This window comes from Maniola hyperantus, chromosome 14 (genome assembly GCF_902806685.2).
Source record: "Maniola hyperantus chromosome 14, iAphHyp1.2, whole genome shotgun sequence".
In the NCBI taxonomy this organism is placed as follows: domain Eukaryota; kingdom Metazoa; phylum Arthropoda; class Insecta; order Lepidoptera; family Nymphalidae; genus Maniola; species Maniola hyperantus.
The window spans coordinates 9,857,739-9,877,387 of NC_048549.1; the positions used below are offsets into that span (position 1 = coordinate 9,857,739).

A 19,649-nucleotide genomic window follows, 5' to 3' on the forward strand; every position below is an offset into this window, starting at 1 on the left:
AGCATTACAGAAACAAATAAAATTAAGTTTGGAGACCTAACAAATATATTATTTGAATAGACTTAGAATGTACTTAGTTATCCATACTAATATTATAAACGGGAAAGTGTGTCTGTCTGTTTGTCTGCTAGCTTTTCACGGCTCAACAGTTTAACAAGATTTTGATGAAAGGCTTGACAGAGTTAGCTTGCATCCCGGGGAAGGACATAACCTACTTTTGATCCCGGAAAATCAAACATTTTCCAAGGGATTTTTAAAAACCTAAATCCACGCGGACGACGTCGCAGTCATCATCTGTCAGTCTACGATAAATCGGATATTAACGGTTAATTACTAGGTAAATATTTTCCGAACTCACCCGTTCACCTTTATCGCCTTTGCCTCCGTGTAATCCCTTCTCGCCTTTGTTCCCCTGGTAACCTCTCTCTCCCTGGGGTCCTGGGAGACCCATCGGGCCCCTTTCACCTAGGGGTCCCTGAATCGCACGATCGGTCCCGTATAATCCCGTTGATTCCTGCGACAGAATAAACGTTCAAACTAAGATTATGACGGCCAAAGACCTCTATCAACTGCCTCTCATGCTGACACTTAAAAAATACGATTTCTTGTTATGCAACGCTGGAAAGTAGTTATTTTGGTGTGAGAGTTTGTATTGAATTCCGAGCCAGCGAAGGATTTTGAATCCTCAACCTTAAACTAAGAGTAAAGCTTCGCTGTATCTACTCCTATACCTACGCTTAGTTGGAGGAGAAAGAAAAGGAATATTTGAAGGTGGATTTAAACCAAGCGAGCGAATGCTTGCGCTATTTCTACTCTGTCAACTTCCTTTTGGACAAACAGAGATAGGGAATGCTTGGTCTCTGTTTATTCAAGTGGAGTATAAGAGCAAGCATTAATTACTAGCTTGGTCAAAATCTATTTTAAGCAAATTCTTTCATTCTAAAGTTACTTTAGTATTCTGTTTATACCATGAAGATATAGGAAGCGACATGTTCCACAAAATGGCACCTTTTGAAAAACAGCAACACTCAAGTTATTTCGAATTACAACTGTCTACAATGGAGTGTGATTATTTAAAAAGCTGTGAAGCGCTCCTCAAGTCGGGGCCGTATTTCCTTATACAAAAAAAGTAAGAAGAGCACCCTCCATTTTATTCCAATACTGATGATGTCAATTGGGCGAATGGAAATAAATTCAATTTAATCTCGTAAAATCTAAAGGAATCGTTAATATGGAGTGGAAATTCGTTTTTTATTATACTTAGCTTCTAAGTAGACTTTGAGTAAAACGAAGAAAGAATTTCATTAAAGATTTCAATAGAATTGATTGAATGTTTTATGCGAGATTTACACGACCCGATTTCCGATTGAAGTCAACTATGTAATAGTGAATCCGAATTGTTACCAAATCGCAAATTGCAAAAAGAAAACTTTATTTATTTATTATTAACTAGATGATGCCCGCGACTTCATCCGCGTAAAATTAGGTTTTTAAAAATCCCGTGGGAACTCTTTGATTTTCCGATATAAAAAGTAGCCTATGTCCTTGCCCGGGATGCAAGCTATGGCCGTACCAAACTTCGTCAAAATCGGTTGAACGGATGGGCCGTGAAAAGCTAGCAGACAGAAAGACAGACAGACGGACAGACAGACAGACACACTTTCGCATTTATAATATTGGTATGGAAGTATGGATTATTAATTATGGGTTTCATACACACATGATCACAATTTATTACACCTGATGGAAAGTCATGATGTTGCCTTTTTGCATGTGAAAATGAGTTGCATCTGGTGGCAAACTTAACTGTAGATAATATTATATCAATTTTTCTGTCGAAGGTTTTCATGCACATTAATCTTTGATTGACATTACTAGCTAGAAATTATTTCAACATTAGCAGTCTGGAAACCAACCTATTATCTATTATCCCAAGAAAACTTAGTACTACCACTATGCAATTAATGGAAAGGGTCAATAAGGAATACAATGCATTGAGAGAGAGTAGCAGCAGTAGCATAGAAAGTTATATTAATGTCTAGATAACGAATTGTTTAGGGCTTGCAATTTTAAATAAAATTAACAATTTTGCAAAAAAAGTGGTGGTTACGAAGGGTTGACTAGCAGTACGACAATATCGACCTGTGTAAATCTCGCTCATACTCAACTCATAATTTCAGTTCGCAGATAATATAGGTTATCAAGAACATTTTTATTGCGATTGAGGACATTTTGTATTCGAAGGCCGTTTTAACAGCTAGTATGGACTTTTATATTGTACCGAAGAAAATCAGTCAGGTGTGAGTCGGACTCAGACACGAAGTTTGTTATCATAGCGACAATATACTCACTGTGAAAATTTCAACTCTCTACCTATTACGGTTCGCGAGAAATAGCCCTCTGATAGACAGACGGATGGACAGACGGAAAACGGAGGCTTAATTGTTGGGTCCCGTTGGCAGACTTTGGGTATGGAACCTTAAACAGGAGTCAGGAAGTCAACTAGACGACTCACTCCGGTCTCGTTACAGTAAAATTACTGAAAATTGTTTCTTAGCAAGAATTACGTTAACGAAAAAAGCTAAATCCAAAATCTCAAATTTGTAGACAAGAGGGCCAGAGCTTTAAGCTTTAAGGTCAGTCAGTTAGTTTATCCTAAGATCATGGACTGAAGGCAATTGTTATTGCGATTGCGTTGCGCATTAGCCGTCTAGCAAGTAGGTATAACATATTCTTAAAGTGCCTTTTTCTCATCAATATTCAGTGCCCAAAACTTGTAACGTATTTGAGAAATTACCCTTGGGACGTGTAATACCGGTTCTCTGACATATAAGTGTTATTGTTAGTAGGTATACCTAGTTCACATTACTTTTTCAAACGAGATTAGTGTTTTCCCAAAAGTAAACAGCATATACGTTAAAAAAATATAAATTGAATACTTAGTAATGTTTTTACATATTTGAGTAATAAATATAATATCAAAATTAATATTTATAAAAGAAGGCTTGGTAAATTTAAATTAAATTACTGTACATGAAGTCTATCATATTAATTATTTACCTAATGCCCAACCAGTTTCACACTGTATCTCACGAGATGTTCCTTTACAATCAAAATACACTAACTAACCTCTATTAAACATTGTATATCGGGTGAATTAACACACGAATAATTACGCTCCTCTCTGTCATCTAAATCTAAATATATAAAAGGAGGTGACTGACTGACTGATTGACTGTTCTATCAACGCACAACTCAAACTACTGGACGGATCGGGCTGAAAATTGGCATGCAGATAGCTATTATGACGTGGACATCCGCTAAGAAAGGATTTTTGAAAATTCAACCCCTAAGGGGGTAAAATAGGGATTCGAAATTTGAAGAAGTCACGGGCTTAAGCAGTAATATTATGACATTTAAAATAAGTACCAAAAAAAAATTAGAACACAAAGCAACTATATACAATCGTTATACAACATTTATAATTAATGGGGTAAGTAGGTATGCATATTGTATAGTTAGTTCACTCGGTACGTCTAGTACTAAAATATCTAGAAAATAAAATTGATCGTGAATCAAAATACATATAACAAGCTATGTACGTTACCGATAATATAAAAGAGAATAAATTACTGTGAATACACTTAAATGTCGCAAAGCGAGCAAAGGCTCTTTCGTTTATTGCTTTTTTATATCTACCCACATTTGGCTGTAAAAGAGACGGGGATGCTAAGGAGGTCAGGTAATACCTATCTATGTCTATTTGTATAAATGAGGTCTATAAAACTACTTATTGGCTGTTAAAGCTAATAGGGTTTTTATTGCAAAAAAAGTTGAACAACCCAATTAAAATTACCGAACATTTTTTTGCTTATTATTCGAATAGTTTTTTGTTGACAATTACGATTTGCAGTTGGTTCTCGGTATACAACTGAAAAGAACAACCGTCGAGTTCCTCGCTGGTTCTTTTCGATAGGAAGTACATTCCGAAACAGTGGTAAATTCATTTCACGATTCAATAGTACTTGTAAAAGTTTATGTTAATAAAATAAAAATAAAAAACATCTAAATAGATCTACAACCATAAAAGTGATTATAAAGCGAGGTTTAGACTAGCAAGAACTTCTTGCAAGTTATTCCGCAAGTACTTGCAGAGTACTACTCATTTCTCTTGACGCCATCTGTAGGACGTGGGTACCTACGTAACTTAATTGTTTAAGTTAGAATGTCTTACAATTAATGCTGATGTAGCTGGTCCTGGTGGCCCCGCAGGTCCAGGGGGTCCCTGCAAGCCAAGGCTCCCATCTGCTCCCGGTTCTCCTTTCGGTCCCGGTTGACCTTCAACACCTGGAGTACCAATTTCACCCCTTTCTCCGTGATCTCCCTTAAGACCTTGAGGGCCTGGTGGACCGGGTTCACCCATTTGTCCCTGTGACAAAAAGTATTTGATAAATATAGTGATTTGTAAATGTAAAGAAAGGATAAACAAGAGATTTCTTATCCTTTCTTCTTATCTTTCTTAGGTAGGTATCTCAAAAGGGATATAAACGTGGTTCTTTATCTTTACAGCCCTTGGTCCGTAAGAATCAAGTTTCTTACTTGTGGGATAAAAATTAATATGTATTTGGTTCATTCGTGTTTTAAGGTTATGGGTTGTATGAATGTTCAAATTATGATTATAAATCTAAGGAATATTATTGCACTATGAGCTGCTAGACGGATAAGATCATGTTGTGTAGAAATGCAGTCAAAATTGGTGGCGGTTGAGACAACGGCAACGAATCATATTATTCATAAGGTCAAAGTTTAGAAAAAAAACTAACCGTTTTGCCAGGTGCACCAGTTGTCCCATCAGCACCAGTTGGTCCTTGAGGTCCAGGAGGTCCCGTCAGTTCTGGCATAGCTTCTAACATTAGAGATATGTCATTGATACTGCATTGACATTGGCTGGACAGCGCTACCTATCCAAAACAAATGAAAATCTACATTGAAGCGAAGGCAGAGACCGACTGGGAATGTTTTAACAGACAGGCAGACGGACAGACAAGCACACTTTCGCGCTTATAATATATGCGTCACTCAGAAAAAGCAGGTATTACTTATTTAACTAATTTTAAGTTTGGATTATTATATACTTATATTAGTACCTAATGTGTTTGTTTGTTGATTTGTCCTTCAATCACGTCGCAACGGTGCAACGGATTGACGTGATTTTTTGCATGGGCATAGATAAAGACCTGGAGAGTGATATAGGCTACTTTTATCCGGGAAAATCAAAGAGTTCTCACGGGATTTTTAAAACCTAAATCCACGCGTACGAAGTCACTAGTCTTATCATAAAATGCTTTATACTCGTAGTACTAGAACACAAACTCCACTTGAAAAAAGAAATTAAATTATAACTTTCGAGATATTTTAATAAGATAATTGCTTGAAACCGCTCATTTAATTAGTTCGTTAAAAAGTTTCGAGACTGTAAAGGACTGTAAAACTCAATTTTCCGACAACTTACTACAAAGTTCTTAGCATTTTTATTTTAGTACCTTTCTTCTTTTTATACGAAACTTTCTTGAATTAATTAGAGCTTAGCTCTTTGAATGAGAGATAATGAAACCGGAGGTATTTACCGGTAAGTTACAAAAACTAGTGATGTGCAAGAATTAAGTATTAATCGATTGCCATTCGATTGCTAAAATATTTTTCTCGATTAGTTAAATTGACGCGTGAGTGATGTGTTACGAATACATATGTATATGTTTTTCTTAAATTTTCTGTACAGACCGAAGTCAGTAGAAGGAGAAGAAGTACAGTCTCGAATCTTTACGACTAAATGGCGAAGTCTCAAACGTGACGCGTTTGCGAGCTGAGTCCCTGTGAAAAAGGACCCCGTAAGGATTTGAAACTAGTCAGGCTTACGTCGACGTGAATACAGGCGGATTCTCCTATTTATATTAGTAAGATATAAGAATATAGTTCAGATGTATCACTATCATGTCCTCTGAATACAACAAGTGCGTTTAAACTCTGATCTCCACAAACAATTTATCGCTCTAATTGAATAGGTACAATAACTCGGTAGTAACCTGATTATTATGTCGATTATGCCAATAGTCTGGATTATGTTAATATCCACTAGATATAGACAATCTACGCAAACTAATTAATTAAATTTTCCATTTAGATGGAAATGCTTAGACACATACCTAATAGGTACCTAACGCATGAAACATGTCCAACGCGGACTCCAGAAGTTATATTTATAACAAGCTGACCTGCCATAGACGACTGTCTAATCCACCCTGGATTCATTGAAGTGGAATTTCTGAAAATCTTTCCTTTGTAAAGGTCTAAGATACAAAGAAAATCTTTACCAATTCTACAGTTTCAAACCCCAGTCGTTTGAGCTGTACGTTCATAATAAATAGCTATTCGACCCAAGCATAGCCAGCACGCCTACTACGCTTGGCTCGAATTTATGAAAATTCATTTTAGTTACTATCCACGTTATAAAGAAAACCTACATGCCTAACCTCATATTTCAAGATCCAGCGGTTTGTACAATGTACATTGAAAATATTTCAGTTCTCCCTTATGCCTCTCTTATCGAGAGTTACATTAATATAGCCTCATCAGCAAGTTGATTTCAGTAGAATGACAGCTATAATCTCACGATCGCAATCACCTCTGATTTGTTGTTGCTCGCTCACTCGCTTAGTTTATAGTATTCTTTTTGCAACAATGCATTGTAGCCATAGACCTCTCATCAGCAACTCGATTGCGGTAGAGTGACAGTTATAATCTCACGATCGCAATCACATCTGATTGGTTGTCGCTCGCTCACTCGCTGAGTTTATGGTATTATTTTCGCAGCAATGCATTGTAGCCAATAGAATACCATAAACTCAGCTAATCACAACAATTGCGATTGTAGTAATGATTAATGCAGGTTTTCCGCAATCGAGCTGGTGGCAGAAGGTTAATAAGAACCTAACTGCAATATTAACTTGATTAAGGCACAATAACTGGTATTGCAACCACTAAAAGGTAAAACTCTCGATAAGCCTCTACGCGTTGTGATTAATATTTAATTTCACTTCTGGTATGTTTGTATAAAATTGATTTGGTAAGCTTTGCACATCACTAGTTTAAGTTTAATGTACAGAACGTTTGTCTGTCCGCTCCATTTCGGATGGCTTCTTATATACTAATCGATTTCTTTATACTATTAAAATCGATTTATTAAGCTTTGGCCTTTGCCCATCTCTAGTGTAAGTTTAATGTACAGAACGTTTGTCTGTCCGCCCCTTGTCGGATGGGCTCATTTCACCCCTGCCCAGACAAAGCCGTTCCAAAGGGAATGTTATGATCTTATCTATTATGTAGAACCGGGTAGGCTGCGGGATTAAATGTGCTTTGTTTCTCTTGTGATAATTTATTTAGCTCTACTCTGAGGCAATGAAATAGATGAAATAAGTTTCGTGATATGCAACAATTTTTTTGTTTCATAATTATATTTTAACTAAATGATGCCCGCGACTTCGTTCACGTGGATTCAGGTTTTGAAATCCCGTGGACCTCAATGATTTTCTGGGATAAAAAGTAGCCTGTCTGTTAAAACAAGGTCTTCTCATTCCAAAGTTTAGTCAAATCGTTTCAGTCATTGTGGCGTGAAGTAGTTACTAAGTAAGTTATATATACTATTTACTATTACTATATACTATATATACTATTAGTAAATATCTAAACTTTCACATTTTTGTAATATTAGTAAGTTTTTTTTAACTTACCGTATCTTTTCCTCCTTTCAGTGTATCTGGGAAATAATTCAACACATATAGATATGTACATAATAATATACAACAGATTGCACCAAATATTCTTCTTTTTTTTCTATTATAGTGAACAATATGCACTAACACAAATACACTTACATGGTGATGAATGTGATACTACTGGTAGCCTGTTCTCGTCCGGATTTACCTGCAAAAGAAGAAAAATGATCTGTTAAATTTACAAAATTTTTAATTGGGTAACTCAAGCAAGCTAATAGTCCTAAGTAGGTGGTTGGCTAAATAATGCCTCCGCCTGCCATACATTTTCTAATATTTATGTATATGACCTTATCAATTTCTATTTTATAGAATGCAAAACTTGTTGTTTACTTTTCAGTTATTATTTTAGCAGTATATTATATTAGCAGTCATGTTTTTAGGTTTTTTTAATTACTTAATTTTTTTTAAGCGGGGTAATAATAATTGTTTAGAAATTCTAAAATATTATACTGTTTCGTCAATACGACATTTTTTAAAAACGCTATTTAAGTATTATTTATTATAATCAGTATTGAATAGGTACATGTTGGAACAATATTGGATGTAGTCCATTACCCCTAAATATAATATCTCTCGTGGCTTTAATAACACTTGTTCGCCAACTTTTGGTCATAACAATGAAATATGCGTGGGCTCGTTTCTTTAGTCTTTAGACCAATTATTAGTCTTTGTACTTTATAATACTAAGAATACTTGAAAATTCAAATCTTAGAATTATAAAATACTAGCTGATGCCAACGACTTCATCCGTACAGATATGGCCTTTTAAAAATACCGTGGGAACTCTTTGATTTTACGGGATAAAAAGTAGTCTTAACTCTTCAGATCTTTAACTAAAATATGCAAACAAAAATCACGTCAATCCGTTGCTTCGTTGCGGCGTGATTGAAAGACAAACCAACAAGCAAATCATTTTTGCATTTATAATAATATGGGTAGTGATTTTTTCGGTCACACTTTCAACTCAACTCAACGGAAACTATTCAACTACGTCGTATAAACCAACTACCCAAGAGATAAATACTATAGTGTACAAGTGTGTACGCAAACACAAGTGAACTCTATATATCCTTATAGTTTGATTGGACGGCAATCCGACATGACCGGAGAAAGGCGCATGACAGGCGCAAGACCGAGTAACGAGAAACGAGAGTATAACACTAAATAAAAAACTTCGGGTTCCTACTGTGGATATGGAAACCCAATAGGTACTTAACCTTTTTTGGCTAAATCAGGTGCACCAAAGAAATGATGTCAGCGGATACCGTAGCGACTTTAAAACTTTCGTTTTTTAATTTATTTCAGTAGTAATTTGTATATTATGTTGTGAAATTGAGGTTATTTAAGCTACTTATGTAAAATTTTAAAGTCGCTTATTAGACAGCTATGTTTGTTATACACATCGCGGGGAAGAACATAGGCTACTTTTATCTCGGAAAATCAAAGAGTTCCCACAGGATTTGTAAAAAAACCCAAGCCCACATGGACAAATTCGCGGGTATCATCTAGTAATATATAATTAATAAAATAAAAAAGAACACTGTTTAGGAACTAAGCCAAAGTGACCGACTTAACGGCCTAGATAGACCTTCGAAAGGTAATTGATATGTGAAACTAAACATTGTTTATCATCATGCCGCTATTCAAAATATTATTGTAAACAATATTTATCTACATTAAATTCCATACATTACACCTACAATTACTGGATACTATGGATCATCAATAGAACATTACCAACACGACATTAAATAATAAATCATAATCGTGTCTCCGCCATCATCGAATTATCGTGGACAGTGACCTAATGATGTTTTTTCGTGCTATAGAACAGTAAATTTTACTTGAGCAATTTGTTTTATGGACAAAGATAAGTTGGACGGAATTCGTTTAACATTATTTATTTGTTTTACGTTATCCATCCCGTAAATGTTTGTTTACAAAACAAACTTAAGTATTTGTGATCAATATTTATTAACTGATGTTTGTCTAAACATTATTTGTTACGTCTATTTATTTCTATTATTTGTCTTTGCTTTTATTTTTATTATCTTTATAATCTGTTTGATTCTACTTGTATATTTTATGTCTTTTGAAAACGTCCTAAGGTGAAATAAGTCTACGGCATCTACATTTTATTTCCGCGATATTTATGTTAAAATAATATTATAGCCAACATCCACGCCAACATCTTTCATGTTCAGATTAATCAAAACACAATATTTGCATTCCGGATTTATGTCAAAGGAGATTTAAATTCAGGGTTATCGCCTGCGTTAAATTTTAATATCGCCGTGAAACGTTGACTACCTGTCAAGCGAGGTTTTGCGGTTTTTGATGCGCTAAAACAACCCTTTATCCTTTCATCCCTTTCTCGCTACCGTATTTCCGTGATGTGGGAGTGAGATAGCGAACGGAACACGAAGTCTGTTTGTGTATGAAATATTTATACACATTTACATTTTTATGTTATTCATCAAAGACGTTTGGAACATTTTTCACCGAGTTTCATTTTGTAAGAGCATAGCAGGCTCCATTTATGTTAACTTTACACGAGGTGTTCTTTAAAAACATCTTTATTTTTAACCGACTTCCAAAAAGGAGGAAGTTCTGAATTTGGTACGTCTCTTCTTATTTTTTTCTACGTACACCAATTTCACCGAGATTTCAAGACCGATTTACAATTTTTTTTAGTCAAAAGAGGAAGTTTGCGAGATGGTTCTATAACTTTTTTTTGATCCAACTCTTCATTCCTGATGCTGCAAGGTTACTACAATTCCCAACTACTCAACCCTCATGATGCAGGGTATTGCACTTCTAAACCACAGGGACTTAGGAACTGTTGATGCTGAAATCATTGAAAAGATACCGACTTATGTAGGATTTATTCCTGGTGTGATAAGCGGTGATTCCATGAGAATATTTTATGATGAACCAACCGGCAAATGAGAGAAAGGAATACCGACTTATGTATGGACTTATTCCTGGTGAGATAAGCGGTGATTCTTGAGAATATTTTATGATAACCCAACAAGCAAATAAGGGAAACGAATACCGACTTATGTATGGACTTATTCCTGATGTGATAAGCGGTGATTCCTGAGAATATTTATGATGAACCAAGTGGCAAATGGGAGAAAAGAATACCGACTTATGTATGGACTTACTCCTGGTGTGATAAGCGGTAATTGCTGAGAATAGTTTATGTAATATACCTTGATCCCAATTGTGTCAAAGGTTGTCTATTTTATATGTTCCAAATGAGACATATTGTTATTGGAAAATTTATTCATGTCCCAATTGTGACATACAGGCAAGTGGAAATTTTGATTTTGTAGCAATCGTGCCAAAGGAGGGCAGCATTGACTATAATATAAACCTAAGAATAAGGAATCAAGAATGACAAATGGAAGGTGGCAATACGTGGACGTAAACAATGGATCGTATTCCGGTGACAAAGCTGGTCTAGTAAGAACCACAAACGAATTGGAAAACGGCATGACGAAGCGTCTGAAAAATGACGACAATAATAGTCTGGTAAAACCTGATTCGATAATCCCGATGCGAAGTGGACGGTGATCTTCAGTATGAACTTCAGCAACTGATCGGGTCGCGATGGTGACAAGAGAGAGTCCAGTTAATTTGATGGAAAACAAACAGACTAACTCGGGGTCGGCAAGTGGAAAGGGTGTATCCTTTTTATTAATAATAATAGATTTATCTACAGAATAGGGGTACAGAAGTAGATATCATGGTTGGAAATCACTTTACCTGTTCTAGCAGATACTTACTAATGTTCAAGGGTTACTTAAATTCAAATTAAAGTTCTTATAATGGACGTATTCAGTAATAATATATTAATTATGTCTTGCTGAATTCGGTACGTAGTAGAAGTTGTATAGACCCTTTAAAGTAGATCTAAAGTGACATGCTGATTGTAAATGCTAAAATATCGGTTCATGTTAATGTACATCTTCGCAGTCACATCATTGTATTACGTTGATGTTAGGTGGAAACAGCACAGTAAAGAGCAAATTCTTAAATACTATTTCAAGTAACATCTATTCCAATAGACTATATAAGCAGTTTGCGCACGAAGGCTTGCTTACTTCACTCGCTAGGTATTAATGTATGGATCGCTGATATGTTATCAAAGCGTATAAGTACACCAATGTATCACGAAATAATTTCCTACATCTTTGTTCTTCATTTGTCACACACTGACACGAGACAAGCAACGGTGAGCGATGCAGCAATTCACGGCTCAGCATGACGCTGGGTTGGTGCAGCGTTGGGTGCTGTCTGTCCTCAATCACCGTGTTCAAGTTAACCATATTATCATAAGAGGACGAGGGTCTCTGGCATCGTTCGTCCTTACGCGCTCAAGAATGTACAAGAATGGAAGTTTCCAGAAATCAGATTTTATTGTATGTTACATCAATTAAGTCTATAGTGCCATCAAGGACTCGTTGCTTGCAAGACAATAAAATGGGGCAACAAAACGCCGTCTGTTGCGCTCTCTATCGCACTTACGGGGCTTATGGTAGACACAGTTATGCATGCATCTACCCCTAGTGCAAGGATGATATGGGGCATCACGGGTAACGAGTTTATAATAATACAATAATACCTTGGCTAACATCATTGTGACTTATTTTGTTATATTAATAATAGTATTTGCTGTACTACAATCGAGATACAGTCAGAGGCAGTCGTCTCAGTTATTTGAAAATATAGGATTACATTGTGCACATTGTAGATCTCATAGTGATCTGTACTGTGTATCATTATCAATTAGTGGATTCATGTTTCTTTAAATTTCTGAAATAATATGATTATTGGGGTCTCCTTAGAATACATTGTGGTTTGTTTCGATCTTAGTACTTATTAATAATAACAACTACATTTAACCATTAAAATTCAATAATTCAATTTGATAGGTAATTATCTTTTATTGTTATTCAAGTAGAGTACAAAATATGGTCACATAATATCTGTGCCGACATCTCTGCCTTTCTGGTCTGCAAAATTATTTTACAATCATTATTCATATACTTACCGATATTGCTTAGTATAATACTACATATATGCAATTAAAGATTGGCATATTGTTTTCTTATTATTTGTTTTACGTTACATACTTATATTGTAATATTATTATTTTTTTCAACGGTGTCAATCAGTAGGTACCACTTGAGAATAATTAAATGTCAATTCACGATAGTCAAATTGGTAATTCATGAAACACTACAAAGACATTATAATCAAGGTCAACTCATATCAAATATTCATCAATTGTATGAGAACATTGGATTATAAGATATTCTTTTAATTTATTTTTAAGTTTAAAGAAATTATGAAGTCTACAGAAGTAGTTAGGTTCATTGGTATATTGTAGAACTTTGTGATTAATTTTGTATAAAGTGTTAGTAATGGTCAATGGGATCCAACAACTCTTGCCATATCTCTTAAAATGTTTATACTAGTGAAAATATTGTATTTGTGTTGCATTAGAGCATTATGTGGGATTAGAATTCATGTCATTACAGTGGTAAGAAGGAAAGGGCAAACAAACTTACTTTAATTGAAAACTGATAGTGACATGGTTTAAAATCATAGAGTACTTAGCACTCAGAATTCAAGTTGGTGATAATTCACTATCCTTCTTTTCTTTCCTCGTTGTTGTTTTGTTTAAGTTTGATTATATTTTATTCGCTTTAAATGCAATTTACCAAAGATGTTTTATAATTCTCATAATTAGTATTGCCACATTTGCCATGCAAATATTTATTCACGTATTACTAAATACAAATACAAACTTGAAGAATATGTAGTTCATAATAATATTTAAAAATTAAATTATTGATTTCACTATAATTTCCTTGTATTAAGTATTAACATAAATTGTGTTGATTTCAATATTTGATTATACTATTGTGAATTGGTTGTATACGTATATCACTAATAATAACTAGATTATAGAATTTTCTTAATATCAAGCTTAAATCAGAATGACTTATAGTATTTACTATTTACTTATCTCAGTGTGATTTGTTGTGTATTTATAAGAATTAGACTTACAGATGTTGATTGCAATGTACATAATGATTATTGATACCAGTATTTTGTAGGTCTCATTGGCACTTGTTTTGTGCACTTGTTAAATCTAACAATGTTAGCTTTGATCTGTTAGAGGAATTATTATACTAATCATATTAATTATAATATAGGACTGTTAAGGTATTCTATGTTGCTCCTATTGAGTTATGGGTATGAGGGCATTACCCTCGGTTGGAAGGCCGAGTGGTCAGATATGGGGACATATCTGGAGCAGGATGGACGACTGTTGGCAACACAGAAAATCGGCCATCTGTCACCCGTGAGTGGAGGTGTGAGAGCGCGCGGGAGTAAAAATAGGGACGATATAAAAGTAATTAAGCGAGATATAAGTACTAGGTGATTAATTAAGCTAGATATAAACTAAGTGGATGTGACAAGTGTACCTGAATATAAGACTGTGGACATTGGAACTGCGTTTGATTCATATTAGGGTCATCCCGAGACTAATAAACCCGGATTGGAGGTTAAGTTGTTTATAGGATGTAACCAGAACGCTCGAAAAAACTTAGCGTTATTATTATACAATCTAAACACAATCCAATACCAATAACCATTTGCCCCATTTTGTAGTTTTAGTGATTTAGTATTCTTCAAACCCGCAGTGTATAGCGTACAAAACTGGGGTCAATGCCCCACCTACGACGACGTGGAATTCACTTCGAGTATTTTTTTTTAACGCTGGGAAATGCGTTTACGCATCCCCCCCTCCTGGAAGCCAGCCAGCTAACCAGTCAGCCAACCAACTGGAGAGAAAGTATGTGGGACTCACCAGCCGAGAGGCGACCGGAATACCCACTAAAACAACGCAACGTTCGTTGACCTTTAGCGTCAGTCAGACGTTTTATTTGCATATATCTTGAACTTTTACAAAATATAGGATATTTTTAATTTTTTTCCGCGTTTTTTTGTGGTATCATATCAGTTATCATCAGTACTATCACCTGTTTTCGTTTTTTCCAGCGTTCTGGTTATACCCTGTTTATTCATACTAAGTTAGTAGTTACAGATTTGTGCACTGTTAGCGTTAACTTGAGAAGTCGCTCTAGTCCTAAGGTGTAAACCCTAGTGATTAAAAATCAGTATATATAGGAATTTACATTAAATGTTAATTTGAACTTGACTACGATTGATTTCAATTTCCAACTTCATATAGACTAATTTAAGTAAGTATCAAAAATAATTAGGTCTTTCCGCGAAAAGGAGTTTTTTTACAAGAAAAACTATATTATGCACCATACAAAAAGTAATGTATAGGACAATAATTTAGCCTGTTTGATGAAAAAAGTTCATCCACACTGACCCTGAATGATTGAATACAAGTAGCCAATTTGGTGAAATTAAAAGAAATTACCACAACAAAAGTACCACAGAATTCAGAATGGCCTATAGAACTGGTGAAGCCTAAGTGTGGCCAGCAGAAAAAGCAATATGGTCTCGTGAACCATGATACGCGTTATTGTCCTTAAGACAGATGTATTAGCATAGTTCAACTTACGTTGCTTAGGATGATAGAGATATTGTGCTTTCAAAATATTTCTACACTAGATAACGCCCGCGACTTCATCCACGTGAAATGAAATGAAATTATTTTTATTTTGCCAAATGTAACAATGAATGAAAGTAGGTACGGTACATTCATGGATGGTCTCTTTCACATTTTGCCATGTGGTTTTAAGTTTCTGAAATCCTATGGAAACTTTTTTAAATTCCGGGATAAAAAGAAGCCTATGTCTGTCCCCGGGATGCAAGCTATCTCTGTTCCAAATTTTTTTTTAAAGAATATTAGCCATGTTAAATGACTAATATTCCCCTTTCCTCTTCAATTAAGCGTCAGGCTTATGCTAGGAGTAGGTAGGTACGACAATAGTGCAACGGGCGGGGTTTGAACCGTCGACCTTTCGGTTTTGAGTCCACTCCTATACCAGTTGAGCTATTGAGGCTCAAACTTAAATAATGCTCTCGAGTTCACCCACGTCGATTTACATTTTTTAAATAACGTGAAAGCTCTTTGATTTTCTGGGATTAAAAGTAGCCTATGTCTCGGGGCGCAAGCTCTTTCTGTACCAAAAAACATCAAAATCAGTTGAACGGATGAGTCGTGGAAACGTAGCAGGTACACTTTCGAATTTAAAATATTGGTGTGAATGAGTGAGTTGTAAAAATCAGCGACACACTGTCGATACCATTTCTATTACTTTACGTAGAATTCTCTGGTTACGACCTATTTCCTCATTGGTGACAGCAGATTAATGAAGAAGGACAAAGAAAATTGGAAAGCGAAAAACGCGCCTTTCGAGCAAGTCACGCCTACTAAAACCATTGATCTAAGAAATCCTAGATAGGTACAGTCTGACGTAATCTATTAAGATACATATACTTAATTTTAGAAATGCTAAAGTGTGTCTGTCAGTCTGCTTTTCGCGGCCCATTCGTTTAACCGATTTTAACGAAATTTGAAATAAATATAGCTTGCATTCCGTGAAAGGATAAAGGCTACTTTGGTTCCGAAAAATAAATAACATTTTATAAGGAGGGTTTTCTAAATAAAATAGGTAAGTCCAATATAGGAAAGCCTGTTGAGTGAGCTAGATTATCCATACTAATATTATAAATGCGGAAGTGTGTCTGTATGTCTGTCTGCTAGCATATCACGGCCCAAAAGTTTAACCGATTTAGATGAAAATTGAAGGACATAGGCTACTTTTAACTCAGAAAAGTAAAAAGTTCCCGCGGGATTTTTAAAAAACCTAAATCCACGCGGACGAAGTCGTGGGCATCATCTAGTAAAACATAATTCAGCCTAGAGGATCTCTATGGTCGATATAAAAGCAATTGAAATTCGTATCCTTCATCATCATCATCATGATCAACCCATCGAAGGCTCACTACAGAGTACGGGTCTCCTCTCAGAGTGAGAAGGGTTTTGGCCATAGTCTACCACGCTGGCCAAGTGCGGATTGGCAGACTTCACACACGTTTGAGAACATTATAGAGAACTCTCAGGCATGCAGGTTTCCTCACGATGTTTTCCTTCACCGTTAAAGCAAGTGATATTTTAATTACTTAAAAACGCACATAACTCCGAAAAGTTAGAGGTGCGTGCCCGGGATCGAACCTCCGACCTCCGATTGAAAGGCGGACGTCCTAACCACTAGGCTACCACAGCTTCTATCCTACAGTTGGAGAATATTATAGAAATACTTTCAGAGACTCCATAGTATACATATTTCACGTTCACATTGTACACGTCGTTACGTCATGAGTTTACGTGCACCGAATTTTACGTCAGAATATTATGTTATGCCGCACAAGTATGACTCTCTCGTATAAACTTATTTCATATGCAACGTTACGAAAAACTCCCAAAATATTACTAGTTCAAAATAAATATCACTTGCTTTAACGGTGAAGGAAAACATTGTGAGGAAACCGGCATGCTTGAGAACTCTTATGTTCTCAAAGGCGTGTGACGTCGGCCAATCCGTAGGTACTTGGCCAGCGTGCTAGACAATGGCCTAAACTCTCTTCATTTTGAGAAGAGGCTTGACAATGTATGTACATGTTATAGTCGCATCTGTAAGACACTTTAAATGGAATTTATGAACAAGATATTTAATTTGGTAGGAGCATCTCTAATTTCGAAAATGATACCAAACTGTACGTAAAAGATTAGAGCGCTCCCTCCTCTCTCCTACCCAAATTTAGATCAAAATCTTATCCACTTTTAAATCCTTTCTTGGACCTAAGGGCGGTTACGCACTTATCCGATTCGAGTCCGTGAAAATACGTTCCGAAGTAGTCATAGAGCTATTTGTAAGGTAGTTTTGACATAATATGACGCAGATATTGTTTATATCCGTATTTCATGGATTCGGATCGGATGAGTACGTGATCGCTCTAAGGATCCTACCAAAGGATTGATCTCTTGTTTACAACACGCCGTATTTTGCACTGTACGTGTACAGATGGGACTAATAAATACTCTATATACATATATTCAAAGTCCTGACTGACTGACTTATATTATATCAACGCACAGCCTAAACCGCTGGTCCTAGAGGCATTAAATTTGGAGGATGTGTTCTTTGTAAAGAGTATATACGTATCCACTAAGAAAGGATTTTTCGAAATTCCACCCCTAAGAGGGGGTATGGAGGTTTGTATGAAAGTCTATTATTTTTAAAGTTACGTCGATGAAAATTAGTACACAGCCTTTACTTCTCTAATCTGTGGTATACTGGCTTTCGGTTAAGAATAAAAAAATACATACTTCACTATTTTTGAAAATTCTACAGCCAAGAGTGTTAAATAAGGGATGAAAGTTTGTATATGAAGTCCGTCATTTTACAAGTTATTTCCATGAAAATTGATATTTGGGTTTTCGGTTACAAAAGAAAAAAAATACGTTGGTATCTATTTCAACGATTTTTGAAAATTCTACCCCAAGCCGATTTTCTAAATTCCACCCGAGCGAAGCCGGGGCGGGTCAGCTAGTTCAACCATAAAATATCAAAAACAAACCAATCGTCACTACAATTTTAATGGCTCTACATAAATATTTTTACAAATCGCCCAACTGAAGCTTACTTACTGTTACACGATTATCAAAATGAGCTTAACGATTTCGGTCACGAAATGTTTTTTTTGAATCCATTCGTCAAACCGACACTTAGTGATAAAATATTCATACCCTGTGATTTGTAGGCACAAAAAATCTGTAATAGTTGTTCGTTTAGCTAAGTTTGTGTTTTCGACACTCATAAATTATTATAAAAAGAAAGAAAGAAAACTAGTTTATTCATCTTGTGCCTGAAGTACGAACAAACTTGTAATTAATGGTTAGTAGGCATCGATATTTAAATGACAAGATATGGTAAAGCGAACAAAATTTTTCACGGTTTTGGAACCAAATAAATCAGCGCCTCCTCTTTGATACTAATGAACGACACGTTTGAAATCCAGACGTCACTGTGGTTGCATTGGTGCTAAGCACCAATGAGTCCATTTTGCTTGTTTAATGGCCATGTCCATACGAATAATATAATAAGTCAATGTTAGTAGGTAGTAGTTAGGAATAAAAATACTTAATAACTACTTAAAATGAAATCTTTCACCCCCTTGGCACAGGAAGAAATGGCCAAGGTTTAAAAAAAAACTGAGATTATAAGTTTCGGGATGTACGAGGTTCGTTTGTGATTGGTTGATAACTCAAAATGGTTAACGCCCATAGCCATTTCGTTTTTGTCATTTTATATTGGACTAACTTATTTCTGTGACTTCGTCCGCGTGGTATACACTAATTTCAAACTCCTATTTTGCCCCATTAGGGGTGGAATTTTCAAAAACTCTTTCTTAGTGGATGTCGTCATAATAGCTATCTATCTGTATGCCAAATTGCAGCCCGATCCATCCAGTGGTTTTAGCTGTGCATTGATAGATCAGTCAGTCAGTCAGTCAGTCACCTTTTCTTTTTATTATATATTTAGACTAGCTAACGCTCGCGATTTCGTTCGTGTAGACTACACAAATTTCAAACCCATATTTCACCCCCTTAAACCTTACCGACCTAATTTACTTTACATAATTCTGATCAGCCAAAACAAAGTCCCATTATATAACTCTTAAAATATTTGCATTCCGAGGAACATTTTTTAATTAACAATAAAACAGTTTCAATAAAATTAATGTAGGTAAGCG

General features: G+C 35.5%; 1 protein-coding gene across 4 annotated transcripts in view; it reads right to left on the minus strand.

Moving 5' to 3' along the window:
• The window catches only part of LOC117988300 (collagen alpha-1(XVIII) chain-like), an 86,316-nt gene that overhangs the window by 29,142 nt on the left and 37,525 nt on the right, over window positions 1-19,649 (minus strand). For 3 of the 4 annotated variants that reach the window (XM_034975431.2, XM_069503088.1, XM_069503087.1), the window contains exons 3-7: window positions 7,932-7,980; window positions 7,788-7,813; window positions 4,824-4,961; window positions 4,235-4,429; window positions 359-514 (exon numbers count right to left, since the gene is read on the minus strand). In XM_034975431.2, the coding sequence (XP_034831322.1) occupies window positions 359-514; window positions 4,235-4,429; window positions 4,824-4,961; window positions 7,788-7,813; window positions 7,932-7,980 (564 nt within the window). Of the gene's footprint in view, window positions 1-358; window positions 515-4,234; window positions 4,430-4,823; window positions 4,962-7,787; window positions 7,814-7,931; window positions 7,981-19,649 lie in introns of those variants that run through there. The other variant, XM_069503089.1, reaches the window with a different exon arrangement.